Consider the following 17295-nt stretch of genomic DNA (forward strand, 5'->3'; position numbering starts at 1 on the left):
CCACAAACAAAGCCTCCCGGACAATGGACAGAACTCTGCTGCCATCTCCTCACTAAGCTACACGGCAACAAATTCAGTTTTACAGACATTTTAAAACCATTTTCCAATATGTGTTTTAAGTTTTACAGCATATGTCTGTGAACATTTTTTTGCAATTTTTATTTATTTTTTACACTGTTATATACATTTTTGTGCAATAAATGAATAGATTCCAATAAATCTTCCGCCACATCACCTGTTAACCATCACCATAGTCCCTTCTGCTCTTCCCCACATCCCCTGTTTTGTATGTCTGTGAACATTTTAATTATCTTCCATAACTTATGTTTAGGGTAAGCAGCATTTTAACGTAAAGGAGTTTCCCAGACTAGTGTTTTAATTCTTTGATTCATAATCATGAAGAATGCAGAGTGAACTGGTTTTTTTTTAAAAAAAAATTATCTAAAAGTCATTTTATTTTCCAGAAAAAGACCTACAACTTCTCCACTTTCATTTGTAAGTTAAATCCCAAACCTAGGGCCAACTGGGCAATTTGTAAAAACTTTATACCTAAGTTTTTCCAAGTTTAAAATCTAAGTGAAAATATTCTGATAGAAACTGTGACATTACACAAAAATCAGAAGAGACTGTTAAACAAAATTATTCACTTATTCATTTAGACAACTTGCCTTTGTTGCCTGGCTACTCCAGTAAGACACAGTGCTTCGCACTTTGGGAAACAGAGGTGGCCTGTTATCTAAAGAAATAACTGATGGCTTCCCTGGTGGGGCAAGGGGTTAAGCACAGCACTGTGAAGCTATCCACAGTCTCTGCAGCCCGAGTTCGATCCCCAGCCAGCCAGGGAGCTATACACATGGTGCAGCAGACCTCTCCTGTCTCGCCAGCTGCTCCCCTCAGCAGTGTACTTTGGTCAATCGGCCTGTTCTGTTCTCCACTCTGTCTCTGGTGAATCCTCTCACCCCCCACACCTCTGGCCTGTACCCCAGCTCTTGTATGCATAAATAAATCTTAAAAAAAAAAAAGAAAGAATTGACTGCTCAATGGTGAGCATGAATTTGTTTGGTTTTTCAAGAAAAAAAATGTAGCTAACAATATAGAATAGTGTCCATCAGAAAACTGACAAGGCAGTTTAAACACAGGAAACCCAGATACAGGTAGTGAGAACACATTAATAACCAGCCTGCTCAACAACAATCTCCAGAACATAATAAACTCTGCTATGAATAGAAAAAATGACTGGTTAGTTCTATTCCTTAACCAAAACCACCAAACACTTAAATTAGAAATGACTCAATGAAAATAAGTGGTTATCTTCACCACTCTTATCCCCCATCCAACAGAAAAAAAAATCTATCTTAAAATGCAAAATCTATTGCTAATGAGGGCAGAGAGACCAAAAATGGGTTAGCTATTCAAAACACGAAGTGAGATTGTTTTCTCTTGAATAAATAAAAGGAAGGAGTTTTAATAGCCTCATACTACATAAAGAATACTCTGTGGGAGACAGCAAGTGAACATTATCCTTTATAATAAATACAGGATAGGAGAGAATGCATTTAAGTCATAAATGGAAGAGTCTCACATTTTGATTCATCCAGAATTGTCCCACGGAAGGCTGTTCTTCCTTTGGACATAGAGAAATTAGATAAGAAGGCAGACAACCTCCTCTCTGGAAGAGTTAAGTAGCCTGGCCAACTGACCTGACCCTGGGGCTGCCCACAGACAAGGAGGAGGGAAACTTGCAGGCAGTTATGAGTCCACTGATGTCAACTGCCGAGATGTCATTGAGTCTGCGAGAACTTTCTCTCTCCCAAAAATGCTTTTCAGTTTTTTTCAAACCCAATGAAATTCACATGCAAAGCACCTCCTTCCCAAAGCAGCATATAAAAGAGATTAAAGTAGGTGGCTATAGCTTCAAGATTGTGCCCTCCCTCTATGGCCCTCCCTCAGGCATCTCAGTGGAATCCCTGTAGATAGGGAAACCTATCTATAATCATATTTAAGGATAAACTATTCAATTATGATTTCAGTTATAATTCTTACTTCCTTCTGTATCTCTTCAAGGTCCATACCACCTGAGTAGTCTACAAAGGCTCTATGCTTCTGGAGAAAATGGGGTAATTGGCTTTTTAACGGAATAGAATCAGAAAATTGGCGGAGGGGGAGACCTAGATTCTTGATGACTGATAAAAGAATTATCCCAGTGGTATCAGCTATGCCAGGAAAGAAAATATTGGTAACTATAAGCATTTAAAATAATATTTCCCTTCAAATTAGGTATGATTTCAACGATGTACACACTACAGGTTGTGATTTTTAAACAAGAACATCATGACCTGCACTAGCAATGGTAAGACTTATTTTTATGAGAACTGATCTTAACTCATAAGATTCTCAGTCACTACAAATGAGAATGAATGAAAACAGTCCATCTTAAGCACTAGGTATTCTCAAGTTTTTCAATTATGTAAATGTTTTTCCTTAAAGGGTGCCTATTTAAGTTGATAAAGTTAACTAAAATGCTAAAAGAAAACTCATCCTGTAAAGTCATAAGTAACAGGAAGTATATCTTTGATTTTTGCACATGATCCTTTAGTGTCCTTTTTTTTATTTCCAGCTTCTGTGATGAGCACATGAGGCAGGCTGACGGTCATCTCCTCAAGTCCGTCATTCATTCTCCCACTTTCTCGTGCCTTTCCCTCCTTCCTCCCCTCTCCAGCCACTCCTCCATTTCATTAGCGTGTTCTTCTTCTTTCTGTGCTCTCTTCATTATTACTTTCCTCTGGTGAGCACCCCTTCTTTTTGACTACATGCTTTCCTGAGTGACCTCATTTACTACTTTGTCTTCAACCACTAACTCCAATGTATCTAAAATTAAATTCATTATCTTGCCCCAAACCTGCTCCTCCACCTCTTGTTTTCATATATTGGTTAATTACATCATGATTTAACCAGATGCCCAACTAGAAACACCAGGTACCCTATTCCTTTCTTCCTCTAGCTGTTCCCCAACCCACTCTCCACACACAAAAATGCATTAGTAAAGTGTTTCCAAGTCCGAAATCCAGAATTCCATCCTAAATCACCTGCCTTTCCATCCCCTTTCAGGCTATCATATCACCTTAGTTTAGGCTACAGTCTCTCTAAACCACTCCAGTCACCTCTGAATTCACTCTCAGGCCTCCTACACTTTTTTACCACCATCTACCACACAGCTGCCAGAACTTTACTACAGAACATGCTGATTATTACACCACACCCTGTTTTAAAGTTGTGGGTAGCTCCTTCCTGCCTCCCTGCCTATGGGAAAGCTGTCAAACTACATTTCAGAAATAGATTCAGTTCTGTTATGTATCAGTAAATATATAGCTTTCAATGAAATAATTTTAAGAATGGTTTTATCTTTATGAACAAGAATGTATTTCCATCCCCATTGGCCTAAAATTCAAAAGACACAGCAAACTTAGAATAAGTCAACATCTGGTGTTTTAACTATAAGGCAGCTCTCAATTCTGAGCATGTCTTATTTCAAAAAAAATTAGGGTTAGAGAAATTGCAATTGTGGCCTCAGCATTTAACCAGCCTGGGGCAAATTATATAACTTTCAAGTCTCAAATTTTTCCTTGGTAATAGTGGGAATAATACCACCTACTTTGCAAGGTTATTGAGAGGATTAAGTGAAGCATTTCAAAGGTGCCAAGGAACATGGTTGATGCCCAGTAATTACCTCCCTTTTCCCATGGAAACAACATTATACATGGTATAGATGCAAGCTAAGCAGTTTCCAGAGCAACTGAAGAAAATCCTATTTAACTCACATCTACTTAGATCTAAGGCTAATAGAACTTAGTCAGCGTTCCACAAACAGATCCAGGAACTGTGCTAGCGGAGAACGCAAGCTTGCTCCCACCCTCACAGAGAGGAGGGGCAGTGAAGGTGACAAGTAAAACGCATGGGCTGCTGGTCAGCCTGGGGGTTTAAAGAGGCACACTCCTAGACTTGGGCATGAGGAAGTGGACACGGGAAAACCTTCTTTCCTGTCATGTATGTCATCCTACTTCTGGGATCTGCTTTTAAAAACCTGGGGCAAAGGTACAGAAATATGGACCTGGCTAAGGTTTGAGAAAGGCTCTGACAGGACAGAAAAAAAAAAAAAAGAAAGAAAGAAAACTACAGAGCAAGAACCAGCCAGAGGTAAGTCATGAGAGCCACATGGGTGAGGCAGATGGAGGAGGTGAAGGACTCAGGGAGTCACAATCGCTTGCTTGGGGTCACCCCAGAATTGCTCTGACAGCCTGAACTGGCAAGTAAGTTAAGCAAAGGAGGAACAAATACCTCGAGAGAATAAGGGAAGAAAGAAAATGGGGAGGAGTGAAGCTCTGTCCACAGTGGGAAGGGGAATGACATGCCTGGGGTGCATCTGAAATGAGTTCATATTAAGTTTGCATTCATTACGCCTTTCCTTCTCTACGGCATGTAGCACCTTATCGCAGTTCTGAGACAGGTCTCCAGCCTGGCTCTGTGTTCCCCACCCCAAACTTTACTTCCTTAAAAACAACTCTATGTAACATCACAGTTGACCTTCTTAAAACATCCCTCAATCTTAAACATTTTCCCACATCAAGGGACCTATAAGGACCTAAATTACCTGCTGGATCAAGTTCATTCTTTAGTAATCAAGGCCTTAAAAACAACTCAAGTCAGCAAGTACTCAAGTGCCAACTATGTACAAAGACCTTGGAGGATGTAAAGAAGTCCACTGGGGGGAAATATTTCATTTGAACATATGGAACATGGAAAAAATCATCAAGTGAAACTTTCAAGCGTAAAAAGTTCAGTTCCAAAAAGCAGGAGGAGATAAAAAGACAGATGGGTGAAGAGAACATTTTTTCAATCAGGCAATAACAAGAACAAATATATAGGCTGTTTTCCAGAAAAACCAGCAGTCTTATGGCTGAAACATCTATTTCTCTTCTCTTACCCGAGCAGAGTGAGGAGCCAGACTGCTAGAGTCAAATCCTGTATGGATTTGGAAAAATAACATAACTGCTCCATGCCTCCATTTTTGCAACCATAAAAGAGAAAGAGCAAGCTTTCTGCTAATGTAACAGGGTCACTGAGAATGAACAAAGTCAATACTCTAGGAAGCCTGGTTTTCACATGGTAAACCCTCAGACAATTACAAAGGGGGTTTGGGACAAGCCCCAAGTGGTTTCAGTACACCCCTGAATGCTTTCCTTCATTCAACAGATCAAAGTGTGCCACTGGAGGCTTTGGAGCAGAGAAATTATGAGTCCAGCCCGGCATCAGGCAATTTAATCTGATGCCAGGTCTGTGTAGAATGTACAAATACATGTGACCATTTATGAAACGCCTGCATTGATGGAGAAAGGGATTGAATTGGGGGAGTGGAAGCACATATGGGAGAGATCATCACCAAGGGAGATTCTGGAGGAAGAAATGAAAGGACATGGCCAGAGAAAAAGTTTTCTGTTCTGTAAACTACAATTTTTGAGTTCATCCAAGAGTTCGGAGGAGTTTGCATATGGCCTTGATTTATGCTTCATCAGCTATTTTGTGCACTCACATCCCTCTTCCCCAGTCAGCAAGCTCCTCAGCAATGAGGGCAGGACACCCAGCTCCCGTCCTCATTCTGTAGAAGTAAACATGCCAAGCTCTCTGGAATAGGCAAGTCACAATGACATGCACTTCTGTTCAAGAATGCCAATGACTCCACTTGCCAAATAAAGTCTTATTTGGCTTGGTGAATATTATTTTAAGTTTGGTGGCAAAGAAGCATTAAATCTATGAATGATGAAACTGAAACTATGTCATGCTAATTCAGGTTCCTCTGAACTGCAATAACCTGGAACACACCCCACACCACACTTAGCCTCTTTTACTTAATCCAAGGTTACAGCTACGTCAGCTGCCACCCCCAGGGAGTTACCACCAACTAGCACACAATATACTGTTTTGCTGGATTTGCCGTTTGAAAAGGTGAAGGCAAACATACAAGTCCATAAAACAAGACACCTTTCATATGTTTTAATTGTTCATTCACTGATACCTTGTGTTCCAAGTATAACATAGGCTATTGTCCTCACCTACTGAAACTTAATATGCTAGCTATATATTCCCAATTCTTTAGATATAACACAAAAAAAGGTATAAATTTCAGAAAACTGAAGAAGCTGTTTTCTGATATATGTTTGTAAGCATGCATGGCAAAAAAATGGAAAGAAATGTTAAAAAGATCATGTCTAAATAAAGGGATTATGAGAGATATTATATATACTTTCCTACCATTTCTAAATTTTCACAAGCACATAGTACTTTATAATCAGAAAAAGTTTACTCTAAACTTGTAAAGCTTTACTGCACTAATTAAGCTCTGAGGATACTGAATAAATATGCCATGTCAAATCATTTCACAGTTACTCATTAATATAATATAGGTCAGGTTATACACTTGACATTGTACCTTGAAAACAAATACACTCTAGTCAAGCACCAGAGGATGCTAACTAAGCCAAAGAACCACGCAAGAAAACTCACCTATGCTAAGGGATTCGTGCAACTAATTGCTTAACAAGGATTTTTCTAAAGACTTTCTGTTCCCTAGACAACCAATGACTTTTTAGCCAACATGCAAAATTCAGTAAAAGAACATTCATTACCCAATAATTCTCTTAAAAGGCTACAAATGCTCCCAGTCATTCTTCGTGGTGGTGTGGTTTTTTTTTTGTTTGTTTGTTTGTTTTTTTGTACTCTCAGAGTTAAGGAACACAATGGTGATACTGTAACTAAGCATCATATTTCCATTAAGAGACAAGGAGTGGGACAATATTCTTGACATTCTAAAGTGTAAAGTTAGTATTAAAAGTCACAGGAAGGTTGATATGAGAAAGGATTTCCATGCCCCTAGAGAACTGTACCTCTGATATGGACCAATTTCTCTTTATGGTCAGTTAATTTCCATGACAGCAGAGAGAGCAGATTGTAGTGCTCATTTAATTGTTAGCCCTACATCAATAAATGGGACTATGGGCAAAGGTGGTTTGGTGGAGGGAGAAAAATTTTAAAGATTTTTTTTAAAAGAGATACAAAAAAGATAATTTTTTTAAACATGAATGCTTAAATTAGGCATTTGTGCTTAATTCTCTCGATGAAACTGGCTTTCTAATCCTGTATTTCCATTAATCCTCAAATGAGCATCATTGTGTTAAAAACAAGAAGGGATAGAAAAATTAAAAATTAATACTAATTTCCCACATGACTCCTGCACCTGAAATCAAGAACTGCTGAGCACTGGTATAAAGCAAGAGCTACCAAAACAGGGAGTAGAGGAAAAAAACAGCCAAATCCAAAAGATTGGTCCAAAAAGTCTCAATACACACACATCACAAGCATTATCTCCATCTGCAAGATCAACATTGGAAGAGAACTATTTCCTCCAAGAGCTGTTTAAAAATGAGATACAATATTATTTTACACATTATCACCATCCAGACTAATACCTGGAAGGTTAGAAACAAGGTTTCTAGATTTAAATAGTTACAGCTTTCAAAAGCAAACAGAGCTATCTCAAACTCACCTGTGATGGTGAGACCTCTCTCTGGGGTGAGCTGCTTCCTGCTCCAGACTCAGACATCAAATCCAGGCCAGATGTTGAGGACAATGTGGCTTTAGAAATGGCAGCTTGGTCGTGGGAGAGAGATGAGGAGGAAGGTGTAGGAGAAGGTTCCCTCTTCACATCCTCTTCTGCTGCCTCTCTGTCCGTGGCCAAGCTGGAAGCCTGCTGGCTGGGGTCAGGTTTTTGCATAGAGGTGCTGACCGAACTGCTTTGAATTCTCTTAATGCTCTCTATATCTCCATTATACTTCCAAGAATCATCCATCTAAATAGGAAACACCATTTTAAACATTGTATTCTTCATCCATCTAAACAGTAAATATCATTTTAAACTTTGTATTGCTAGTCCCACTTCTCTTTTTAAAATGTATATGTATTTTAAAGATATAAAAGTAACATACCTCCCTAAAAGCTTGGAGCATATTCTTTCACTCCACACCATGAATGTTGACAATTAACTGATTAGACATTGTACTTGATAGTATTTAAACCTTTCTGTAACATGCAAAAATACTGCAGGCAACACCCCTGTTTCTTTATGATCAGAACATTTTCTATAACCTATATTCCCCCAAAAGAAGACTTGCTGGATCAAAATCACAAAGATATCATCTCACACCTGCGAGAATGGCCCATATTAAAAAGACCAGAAACACCCATCGGTTAGAGTGTGGAGAAAAAGGAATAGTCTTCCTATACCTTTCCCAGCATAGGTCAACTGTAGACTGATCCAACTCCTACGGAAACAGTATAGATGTTTCTCAAAATATTAAAAATAGATTTACCATATGATCCAGCAACTCCACTCCTAGATATACACCTCAAAACTGCAAAAACACAATTCAAAGAGATACACGCTCCTATGTCACTGCAGCACTGTTCACAACAGCCAAATGAGAAAAACCACCTAAGTGACCAAAGACAGATGAGTGGATAAAAAAGATGTGGGACACACACACAATGGAACACTACTCCGCTATCAAGAAGATGAACTCTTGGGCCTCCCCTGGTGGTGCAGTGGTTGAGCTCTGGGCTGCAAAGCTGCCCGCGGCCTCTGCAGCACCGGTTCGATCTCCGGCCACCGGTGAGGGTCCCACATGGCGCGCAGACCTCTCCTGCCACGCCCGCTGCTCCCCTCAGCAGTGTACTTCGTCAGTCTGCCTGTTCTGTTCCCCGCTCTGTCTCTGGTGAATTCTCTCACCCTCCTGCGCTTCTTACTGTACCCAGTGCTTGTATAAATAAATCTTAAAAAAAAAAAAAAAAAGGTGATGAACTCTTGCTATTTGCAAAAATTCTATGGAACTGGAGAGGATTGTGCTCAAGAAAATAAGTCAGAAGAGAAAGACAAATACTGAATGATTTCACTTCTGTGCAATATAAAGAAACAAAACAAAGAACAGACAAAATGAAATCAAAGCAAACCTAGACATCTGACTGTGGAATGAAGGCTTCCAGAGGGGAAGGAGAACGGGTCTGGGACCAGTCAACTAAAACAGAGGATTATTGGCGCTTCTTTGGGCTGGTGAACATGGTGTGTGGTAATAAATATCTGAAGAGGTGTGGATCTATAACCCTAAATTATATATAGTATTGTGAACCAACATTACCTCCACAAAAAAAGATAGACCAAAGAATATGGATACATGTGTGTACACACACACCAACACACACACCTGTTTTATATACATACACATATATATCTTATATATTTATATAAATTTATATCTCATATATACCTCAAAAAAAAAAAAAAAAACCTGTAGCAATCCACTCCCCAACGTAATGTCAAAGAAATGGCTGTTCCTTTGGCTCCTTGCCAACATCAGGTATTTTGAATGTTTTCAATCTTTGTCAATCCAAAGGGTAAAATGTTGTACACCTCATTTGTGCACTGAGGTTGAACATGCTTCTGTGTGCTTTACGTTATCAGTCATTTAAATTCCTTCTCCCTTGAACTGGCTTTTCATTTCTATATCCATTTTTCTATTCACATTTTCCTTACCAATTTGTAGGATCACCTTAAATCTTAGGAATATTAATCTGATACCTATAATACATTTTACTAATATTTTTCTGAATCTATGAATTGTGGATTAGGTTAATAATATCTGTCACAGACTTGATATTTATGTCGTCAAGTATGTCTATATTTTACTTACTTTAGGAATTTTCTGGCTACTTTAGGCAGATTTTTCTCACCTTGAATTTTTTTTATTATTTTTTTAAAGATTTATTTATTTTTGCATACAAGAGCTGTGGTACCGGCCAGAGATGCGGCGGTGGGGGAGGGGTGTGTGTGAGAGGATTCACCAAAGACAGAGTGGGGAACAGAACAGGCAGATTGACAGAAGTACACTGCTGAGGGGAGCAGTGGGCGAGTCAAGAGAGGTCTGCTTCGCCATGTGGGTTGCTCCCTGGCCGGACAGGGATCAAACTCGTGCTGCAGTGGCTGTGGATAGCTTCATAGTGCTAATATTTAACCCCTTGCACCACCAGGGAGGCCTTCACCTTGAATTTTTAACCAGACCTTTTTTCTTCTAGGTTTTAGGATTCTACATTGCCAGAGGTAAAAGGAATTTGGGCATTGATCTCAAAATTCTACTAATACAGTAATATTGTCTAATACTTTATATAATTAAAATTAATACACCAGCTTTCCAGGACCAAACATCTCAATTTGTATGAAATAGGAAAAATGTTAATTACACAACACACCTGAAAATATTCAGGTGGAACCATATAAAATTGCTCTTCTATAGGTCAAAAACAACTCACTATTGGTAATTTCATATTGGTCAACCTAATCCTTCACAAAGACTACATTTGAGACAAAATGACACTAAAAAAATATTCTACCTCATACTGCATTTTATTCATTTTCTAAAATGCATCAGCCCTACCTTCCTTGAACTGAAAGCATGATTGCTGTATTTTAAACATCAAATTGGCTAAAATGAATTGTTTTCTATATATTATGTACATTTTACCCATCAAGTATATAACTCAAACCTCCACATAAATTCACTGACTTTTGTTCTTGAAACAGACTAAATGAACTGGGGACATTTTTACCGTGTAGGATCTCGGGAGTGATGAGATTCCCCTTGACTGAGCGCCAAAAGGTCTCGGTGTGACCACAGATGTTAACCTGGCTGTATCAGTTTTCTGGTAACTTCTGGGGAGAGAAGCTGAAACTCGAGTCGACTCCATTTGTTTGCTCAGGGAATGCTGAGAAGACAAAGAGACTGGGCGTTGTTCCTCCACAGGACTTTTAGAAGGAAGCTGAGTTTCAGCTCTGAGAGTGTCCTCCCCTTTTGCAAAACTTGAAGACTCTGGTTTAGGAACTTCTGTAGGATGACTTGTTTCTTCCTCTTCCACTCTCTCACTCTGGTTACTTGTTTCTGACATAGTCAACGTAGGGGGAAGAATTTCTTCAGTCAGTACCTCATCACAAGAATATGTTCTGCTCCTAGATATCACCGTTGACATTTGACTTCGGGAGTCCCTTAGCAGAAAGAAAGGCACCAGAACCACACAGTTATACTTGACACACACCAGGGAAGAGAATGATGTTCTTTTGATAATTAACATAAAGTGGACTGGGAATTTAAAAAAATACTGTTTTCACAAATCAATAAAGTATTAACCAAATATAAAGATATTTTTAACCAAGATGTGGATTCTTTGGCAGTGTTGTGAGCTTTTCTACTGTAGACAATTTATAATTATTTCTTTTTCTTTTTTTATTTTAATTTATAATAATTTATTAAAAATGAAAAACCAAGGCTCAGACGAGAGTCAAGCTTCCATTAAGATCAAGTCAGTATATGATTTTATAGAGCTTGATAGAATTCCCAGATAACTGTTAACTGTTGTCACCATTAGTACTTACGGAAAAGCTGGTGGAACAGCCTCACCTCTACCATTCAGTAATAGTAACTGTGTTGCATTCAGGTGAATGAACTGTGTTTACCATAGGCTTCCAGGCCACAGAGGAGCTCTGTTTTTCACCTAACAGCACATTCCCTTGTGACATTATCCATAAATCATATTTGCCTTCTCCTAACCTGTAAATACCCCAAGGTTTCCCATAGCAGTTGCTCTGCAGTAATGTTTAAATTTGACCTTTATTTTGTTATAGCGTGATGAAAAGCATAATCACTCACATTTAGATAGACTTCCTTTAAAATAGTTTTAATTGTACCATGAAAACATGAAAAAGAACCTTACATTGTATTTCAGATAATTTAGTTAAGAATGGGAGCTGGTAACACTTGATCACTCCATCCCTTAACATACTTTAAAAGGAGGAAAACTGGCTTATTTTCTGCACCAAACATAGCCAATAGCACTTACATCTGCATATAAATATACAATATAAAATGAGGAAATAATACACACCTATTTTGAGTACTCATTTCTTTGTTAATACATGTCACTGTTACAGTAATACTTTGCTTTTCCCTACAGAGCAAAATGCAGGAACTTCCATTGCTAATTTGGTGAGAGTTTAATATAGTAAACACTTTGTCACACTACTACACTTACACGAAACAGTTCTAACCCAGGTGGTCTCCAACCGTGAGATGCAGTCAGCCCAATTACCTGTCCTGCTGCATTTCCTTAAATGTCTTAGAGCTCCGCTCAGACTTCTCGAGTGCCTGCTTTTCAATTTCTTCCCTCTCTTCTTTTTTCTTCTGCAGATCTGAAGTGTAGCTTTTTCGACGGTCTTTCCATTTTGCAAGGTCCTGATGGAAGAAAATCACATCAGCACAGGGCCTACCTGAATTTCTACACACCCCTTCCAGGAGTGAGCGTGCCAGAGTATCCCATTACATAGCTGAAACTATTCACTCCAACTTGATGCCAAGGTGCCCTAATTTTGCTTTTTATAGCCAGCGTTTCTGTACCAAGCCTTTATCTCATGTGTCTGTCGAAAAACCTGACCTAGTAAGATAGACCCCATTTTGTTTTCCCAGAAAGTGCCTGCCTCACTGCCCATTTCACAGAGAATGCTAAATGCTGGTAATTGGCTGTCGGGTCAGAAAGATCAGGGACTGTCTCAAATTCATTTTCATCTCTCATTTTCATCTCATCTGGCTGTTATGTAAAATAACAGTCTCACTAGTAAGGCTGAAACTGAGACTTGATTGTAACGGTTAAGTATAAGATGCTCACTCATGCTTTATTTTAACCAACATAAGCTCAATCCCCAGCCTGGAGGCAAGGGGACTGGAGCCACACAGAGCATTCACTGTGGTTCCTCCCATCAAGGAACTCTCAGTCTGGAGGTAAAGAACAGACTTGAAAATAAAAGTTCAACAATGGGTGCATAGGAACACACAGGAGATGGGGGTTGGAGGCAGAGAGGTCAATGCCACCCTGGGTAGGGAAGGCTGGACTGGAGTTTGTGACTTCAGAGCAGGTAGACTTCCCGTAAGAAGCATAAGTCTAATCTCGCTGGGTGACCCCAGGGCAGTCAACTAATACAGCTTTCAACTAAACATACTAAGCTGGTTCTGACACCCAGAGTATAAGACATTCTGGATGGTATAAACTTTTCTCTATCTCCAACACATGGATATTCCATGCTAAGAACTGCTAATGACATTTCAGTCCAAACAGAAGCCTATCCAAGGTCTCACACTACACTTAAGTTGGAATTATATACTTTGGCTGTAGACAGGGCCACTGTCATATTTCTTGTTCTCCCCAAATATTTAGAGCTAAAAACCCTTTTCATCTTTCCCTACTGATGCCAAATTCTGTAATGGAACCCTTATCCCCCTACTCTACCTAAACTTTGAGCAAAGTTTCACAGCCACATACTCAAAATTCAGCCACCAAGCAAGTAAACAAATTAACTGTCTTACAAGGAAGCAACTTCACAGAACACTAGTAAATATTCAATTACATTTTTCACTGTGGTTATTAAAATATAGTATAACAGGCCAATAAGGTTTAAAAATCTCAGCAAGAAAATGATATTTTCTAGAGAACTGAATTCTGTAATAGTAAGAAAAATCTCCAGTGTACTGACTTTAAGAAAAGCCAAGAATTTCCCAGTCTTGCCAGCCCCCAATCCAGAGAATACTCACATCCTGCCATTTCTGATCTTGTTCTCTTAGTTGCGATTTAATTTTCTGCATCTCCTCGTAACGCAGCTGACGCAAGTTCTGCTCATCCTCTGCACTGACATCGCTCATGGACTTGCTCCTGCGACAAAGACACCCATAGCAACCGAGGCTCAATGAGCAGGTTCGGGGTGGAGACTGACAGGTTGGACTTATATTTGGAAATTCCATCTAAATTTCTGCTGTACTATCCACACACTTCAGTGATATCAAAGAAATAGCACTACAGAGATAAATGGTGTTTTTCCAAAACGCAGAAACAAAAGCCTAGCACTCAGGTGTGAATTATTTCAGAAAATGGCTATGTGAACCCTGCACATGTCTGAAATCCGTAACCAATGTTCACATTTGAGGTTGCCCCTGCATCAAAGGACTACTTTAGAAAGAAATAACTAATAGTAGACTAGAATCATCTGTCTTTATTTTTACATGTCCCTCAAAGATAATCTTTTAAGGTTTGGCTGCCTTTTCTGGGTACTTATTAAATAATTTAATGATTACCTGATATTTTCTCCTCAAATTCAATACCATGAGTAAATGGGCGGCTACTTCTCAAGGACTGTAAGGTCTACCTGCCATTGCACTGGGCTTGTTCTCAACCCCATAGGTAGTATCAATAGCCAGTGATAACATAACAACCTTCAGACCTGCTTTTTTTAAATGAAGGCAGATTTCATGTCTCCAATGTCTGTAACCCCTGTCAGACATATGTACTGAGGATTAGCTCCCCAAGAACTCAAACTAGACTATAGGCCAATGTGTGTGTGTGGGGGGGGTCAATATGCAGTACATTTTGCTGTGTATATGCACAGAGAAGAGGATAGTGAAAACTGGAGAAGGGGGGACTCCTCGGAAAGGGAGCTGTCAGATCTGAATGTTACAGAGCAGGTAAGAAAGATAGAGAGGGCACTTTTGAAGCTGGTGTGTCCAAAGGCTCCTTCCTACAGATCTTCCATAATACACTTCTGATTTTATTTCACTTAACTAATTCTACTTTGTAAGTAATATAAGCAACTCGAAATCTCCTTCTTGAGCCCCTTAACCTCACCTTCCAAGGTTTTGTCATTGCCACATTTCTTTGAAAAGATGCTTTCGTTTATTTAACACAGGAATTGAATTATAATTCTATTATAAGATCTATGCAAACGACACCAAAATCTGCAGCTTAGGACCAGTCCTTGGTTTGACTCATTACAAATTTCTTGTTGAATAAACATTTCTGCATGGATATCCCTTAGGTACCTCTGTTGTAAAAGAAAAACTGAAATAACATCTAGAGAGAATTTTGTAAACTAACTCACGAAACACGTGGTTATTGTTGATATAGCCAGACTCAATTTTGTTCTCAAACCTGCTTTTCCTCTTGCAGCTGTTAATGGTGTTAGTTGTCCTCCAATCATTCACATTTGAAACCTAAGAACTATTTTTCACCTTCGCCTCTCCCTACCTTCAATTAGTTATCAAGTCCTCTTAGTGTCTTTTTTTTTCCATTTCTATTGCCAACACCCTAGATCACAGCACAGTCAACTCTTTCCTAGAGTTTTAAAATAGCTTTTTAAGCCATTACCCAGGCGGAAATCTAGTGAAGGTTTTTCCTCAATTGCTCCCTCCAACTCTGAAGTGCTTCACCAATGTATACCCACTTTTAAATGCCACTCACTCCTTAGCAGCCCTGCTAATCTCTGTGTGGGCACATGCAACTTCCTATTTAGTCTCCAGTTGGAAGTCTAGTTGGCAACATAAACTTGTCCTAGACCAAAAACTTGCTCAGTCACCTCCCATCTTTATCATGATATAAGTCAACTCCATGTTTCTAGACTTTAGGCCAAAAATCTTGAAGTAAGTCTGTCTGTTTCTCTCTCTCTCTCTCTCTCTCTCTCTCTCTCTCTCTCTCTTCTCTCTCATATAACAAAACTGATCCCATCCGTAAACCCTGTAACTCAAACTTCTAAACAGATCTAGCATGTACAATTGCTGCTCACCACCTCCATACCTCTACCATAACCACGGAGATACCATCCATCATCTCTCCTGCCTGGGTGTTACAAGAATCCATCTGCTTCTCTTTCTTCCTGCCCAGAATATATTCTCAACATAGCAGCCAGAGGGACCTTTTCAAAATTACACTCTGATCACAGCAGGCCTCTCCTCAGCACCCACTGGTTTCTTCACCTATTTTGATGAGTTAAAAGCAGGTTCTTCCAAGACCTACAAGGTCCATCAACACTACCTGACCCCTCCGTAACTCTCAATATTCATCCCATCACATTCCGCTTCCTCCCTCTGCTCCAGTCAACTGGTTTCCTTGCTCATGCTCAACCCCTTGTTGCCCACTTGCTCTTCAGTCTGCCTGGAATGATTTTCAAATATCTGCAGGGCTCACTGCTCACTTCCAGTCATCTGCTTAGGCATGACCACAGTGTTTGCTTCCCATCCTGTGAGAAACAGCAAATGTCCTTTCCCAGCTCACTTATCCATAGAATTTATTGCTACCTGAAAGGCATAGTTACTTATCATCGGCCTCATCCTCTATGACAAGCAGGAATTTGGTCTGATTTGCTTGCTGCTGTACCATCTGTGCCTGTAAATGTCTGGCCCCTGGCAGTGCTCATACATGTATTAGTGATCTAGATAATGTTCAGCACTTGGATGAAGATCTCCTAGCTCTTCGGTGGCTTCTCTCAACCTCGCTAGTGCTTTAGCTTCACGGTTCTCACAGTACGGAGCACTCAACCTGTTGGGGAGGATAGCACGCTTGTGTGCGTGTGTGGCTTATCTCCCTCACAAGTTCATTTACTATTTGGGAGAAAAACACATTAACATAGCACAAGGCATGCAGAGTATTTAATATCTGTGCTAAGAATAAGGTGTTTTATCATATTTAGTCTAAATACACTACACTTGTTTCTGAATCTTTCTGTGAAATAAAGTACGACCCCTCCCAAAGCTGTAGAAGCTTTATATGATTTACTGATTAGGGAGATGCACACAGAATATATGTGAGTATACAAAGTTATACATTAGATGTACTAATGCATCCTGTACCTAACTAGCTCTGACTATATAAAAACTGATTTACGGGAATTTGAGAACAAATTTGTTGAAGGCATAACTGCAAAGAGTAAGGTTATCTGAACTATAACAGAACCACTAAAAAGAGGCAAGAAAAAAAATTTAGGAGCAAGGCATGAGCGGAATATGGATACCACCAGCATATGCGGTTACATAAGCTCCAGAACAAAAAAAATCGACATGCTATTATTTTAATAACCTCTTGGGGAGGGGACAGGGGACATGGATAACATCACTGGTCCAGATTCATGGGTGTTTGTAGCCCTCGTTCCCTTGCATCATAAACCTCAATAAGAATCTGTTCAGATAAATTGCTCATCAAAAGCAGAGGCAGCACTGTCTCTCGGGGGAGCCCCAGCACGCAGCCTGGTATTAGAGGTCTCCAAAATGAATGAAGCAAGCCAAACACTGTCTGGAGCAGGAATATAAACTCCTTTTGTTCCCACAGGCATAT

At 39.5% G+C, this 17295-nt stretch overlaps 1 protein-coding gene across 7 annotated transcripts in view; it reads right to left on the reverse strand.

Annotated features, from left to right (window-relative positions):
* Positions 1 to 17295, reverse strand: part of LMO7 (LIM domain 7) — a 196330-nt gene that overhangs the window by 23721 nt on the left and 155314 nt on the right. For all 7 annotated transcript variants that reach the window (XM_054701383.1, XM_037528915.2, XM_054701384.1 and 4 more), the window contains 4 exons: positions 13734 to 13851; positions 12241 to 12383; positions 10708 to 11140; positions 7598 to 7900 (listed from right to left, as the gene is read on the reverse strand). In XM_054701383.1, the coding sequence (XP_054557358.1) occupies positions 7598 to 7900; positions 10708 to 11140; positions 12241 to 12383; positions 13734 to 13851 (997 nt within the window). The remainder of the gene's footprint in view (positions 1 to 7597; positions 7901 to 10707; positions 11141 to 12240; positions 12384 to 13733; positions 13852 to 17295) is intronic.

Source organism: Talpa occidentalis, unplaced genomic scaffold (genome assembly GCF_014898055.3).
Source record: "Talpa occidentalis isolate TD23 unplaced genomic scaffold, MPIMG_talOcc4v2.1 talOcc4.5, whole genome shotgun sequence".
Taxonomy (NCBI): domain Eukaryota; kingdom Metazoa; phylum Chordata; class Mammalia; order Eulipotyphla; family Talpidae; genus Talpa; species Talpa occidentalis.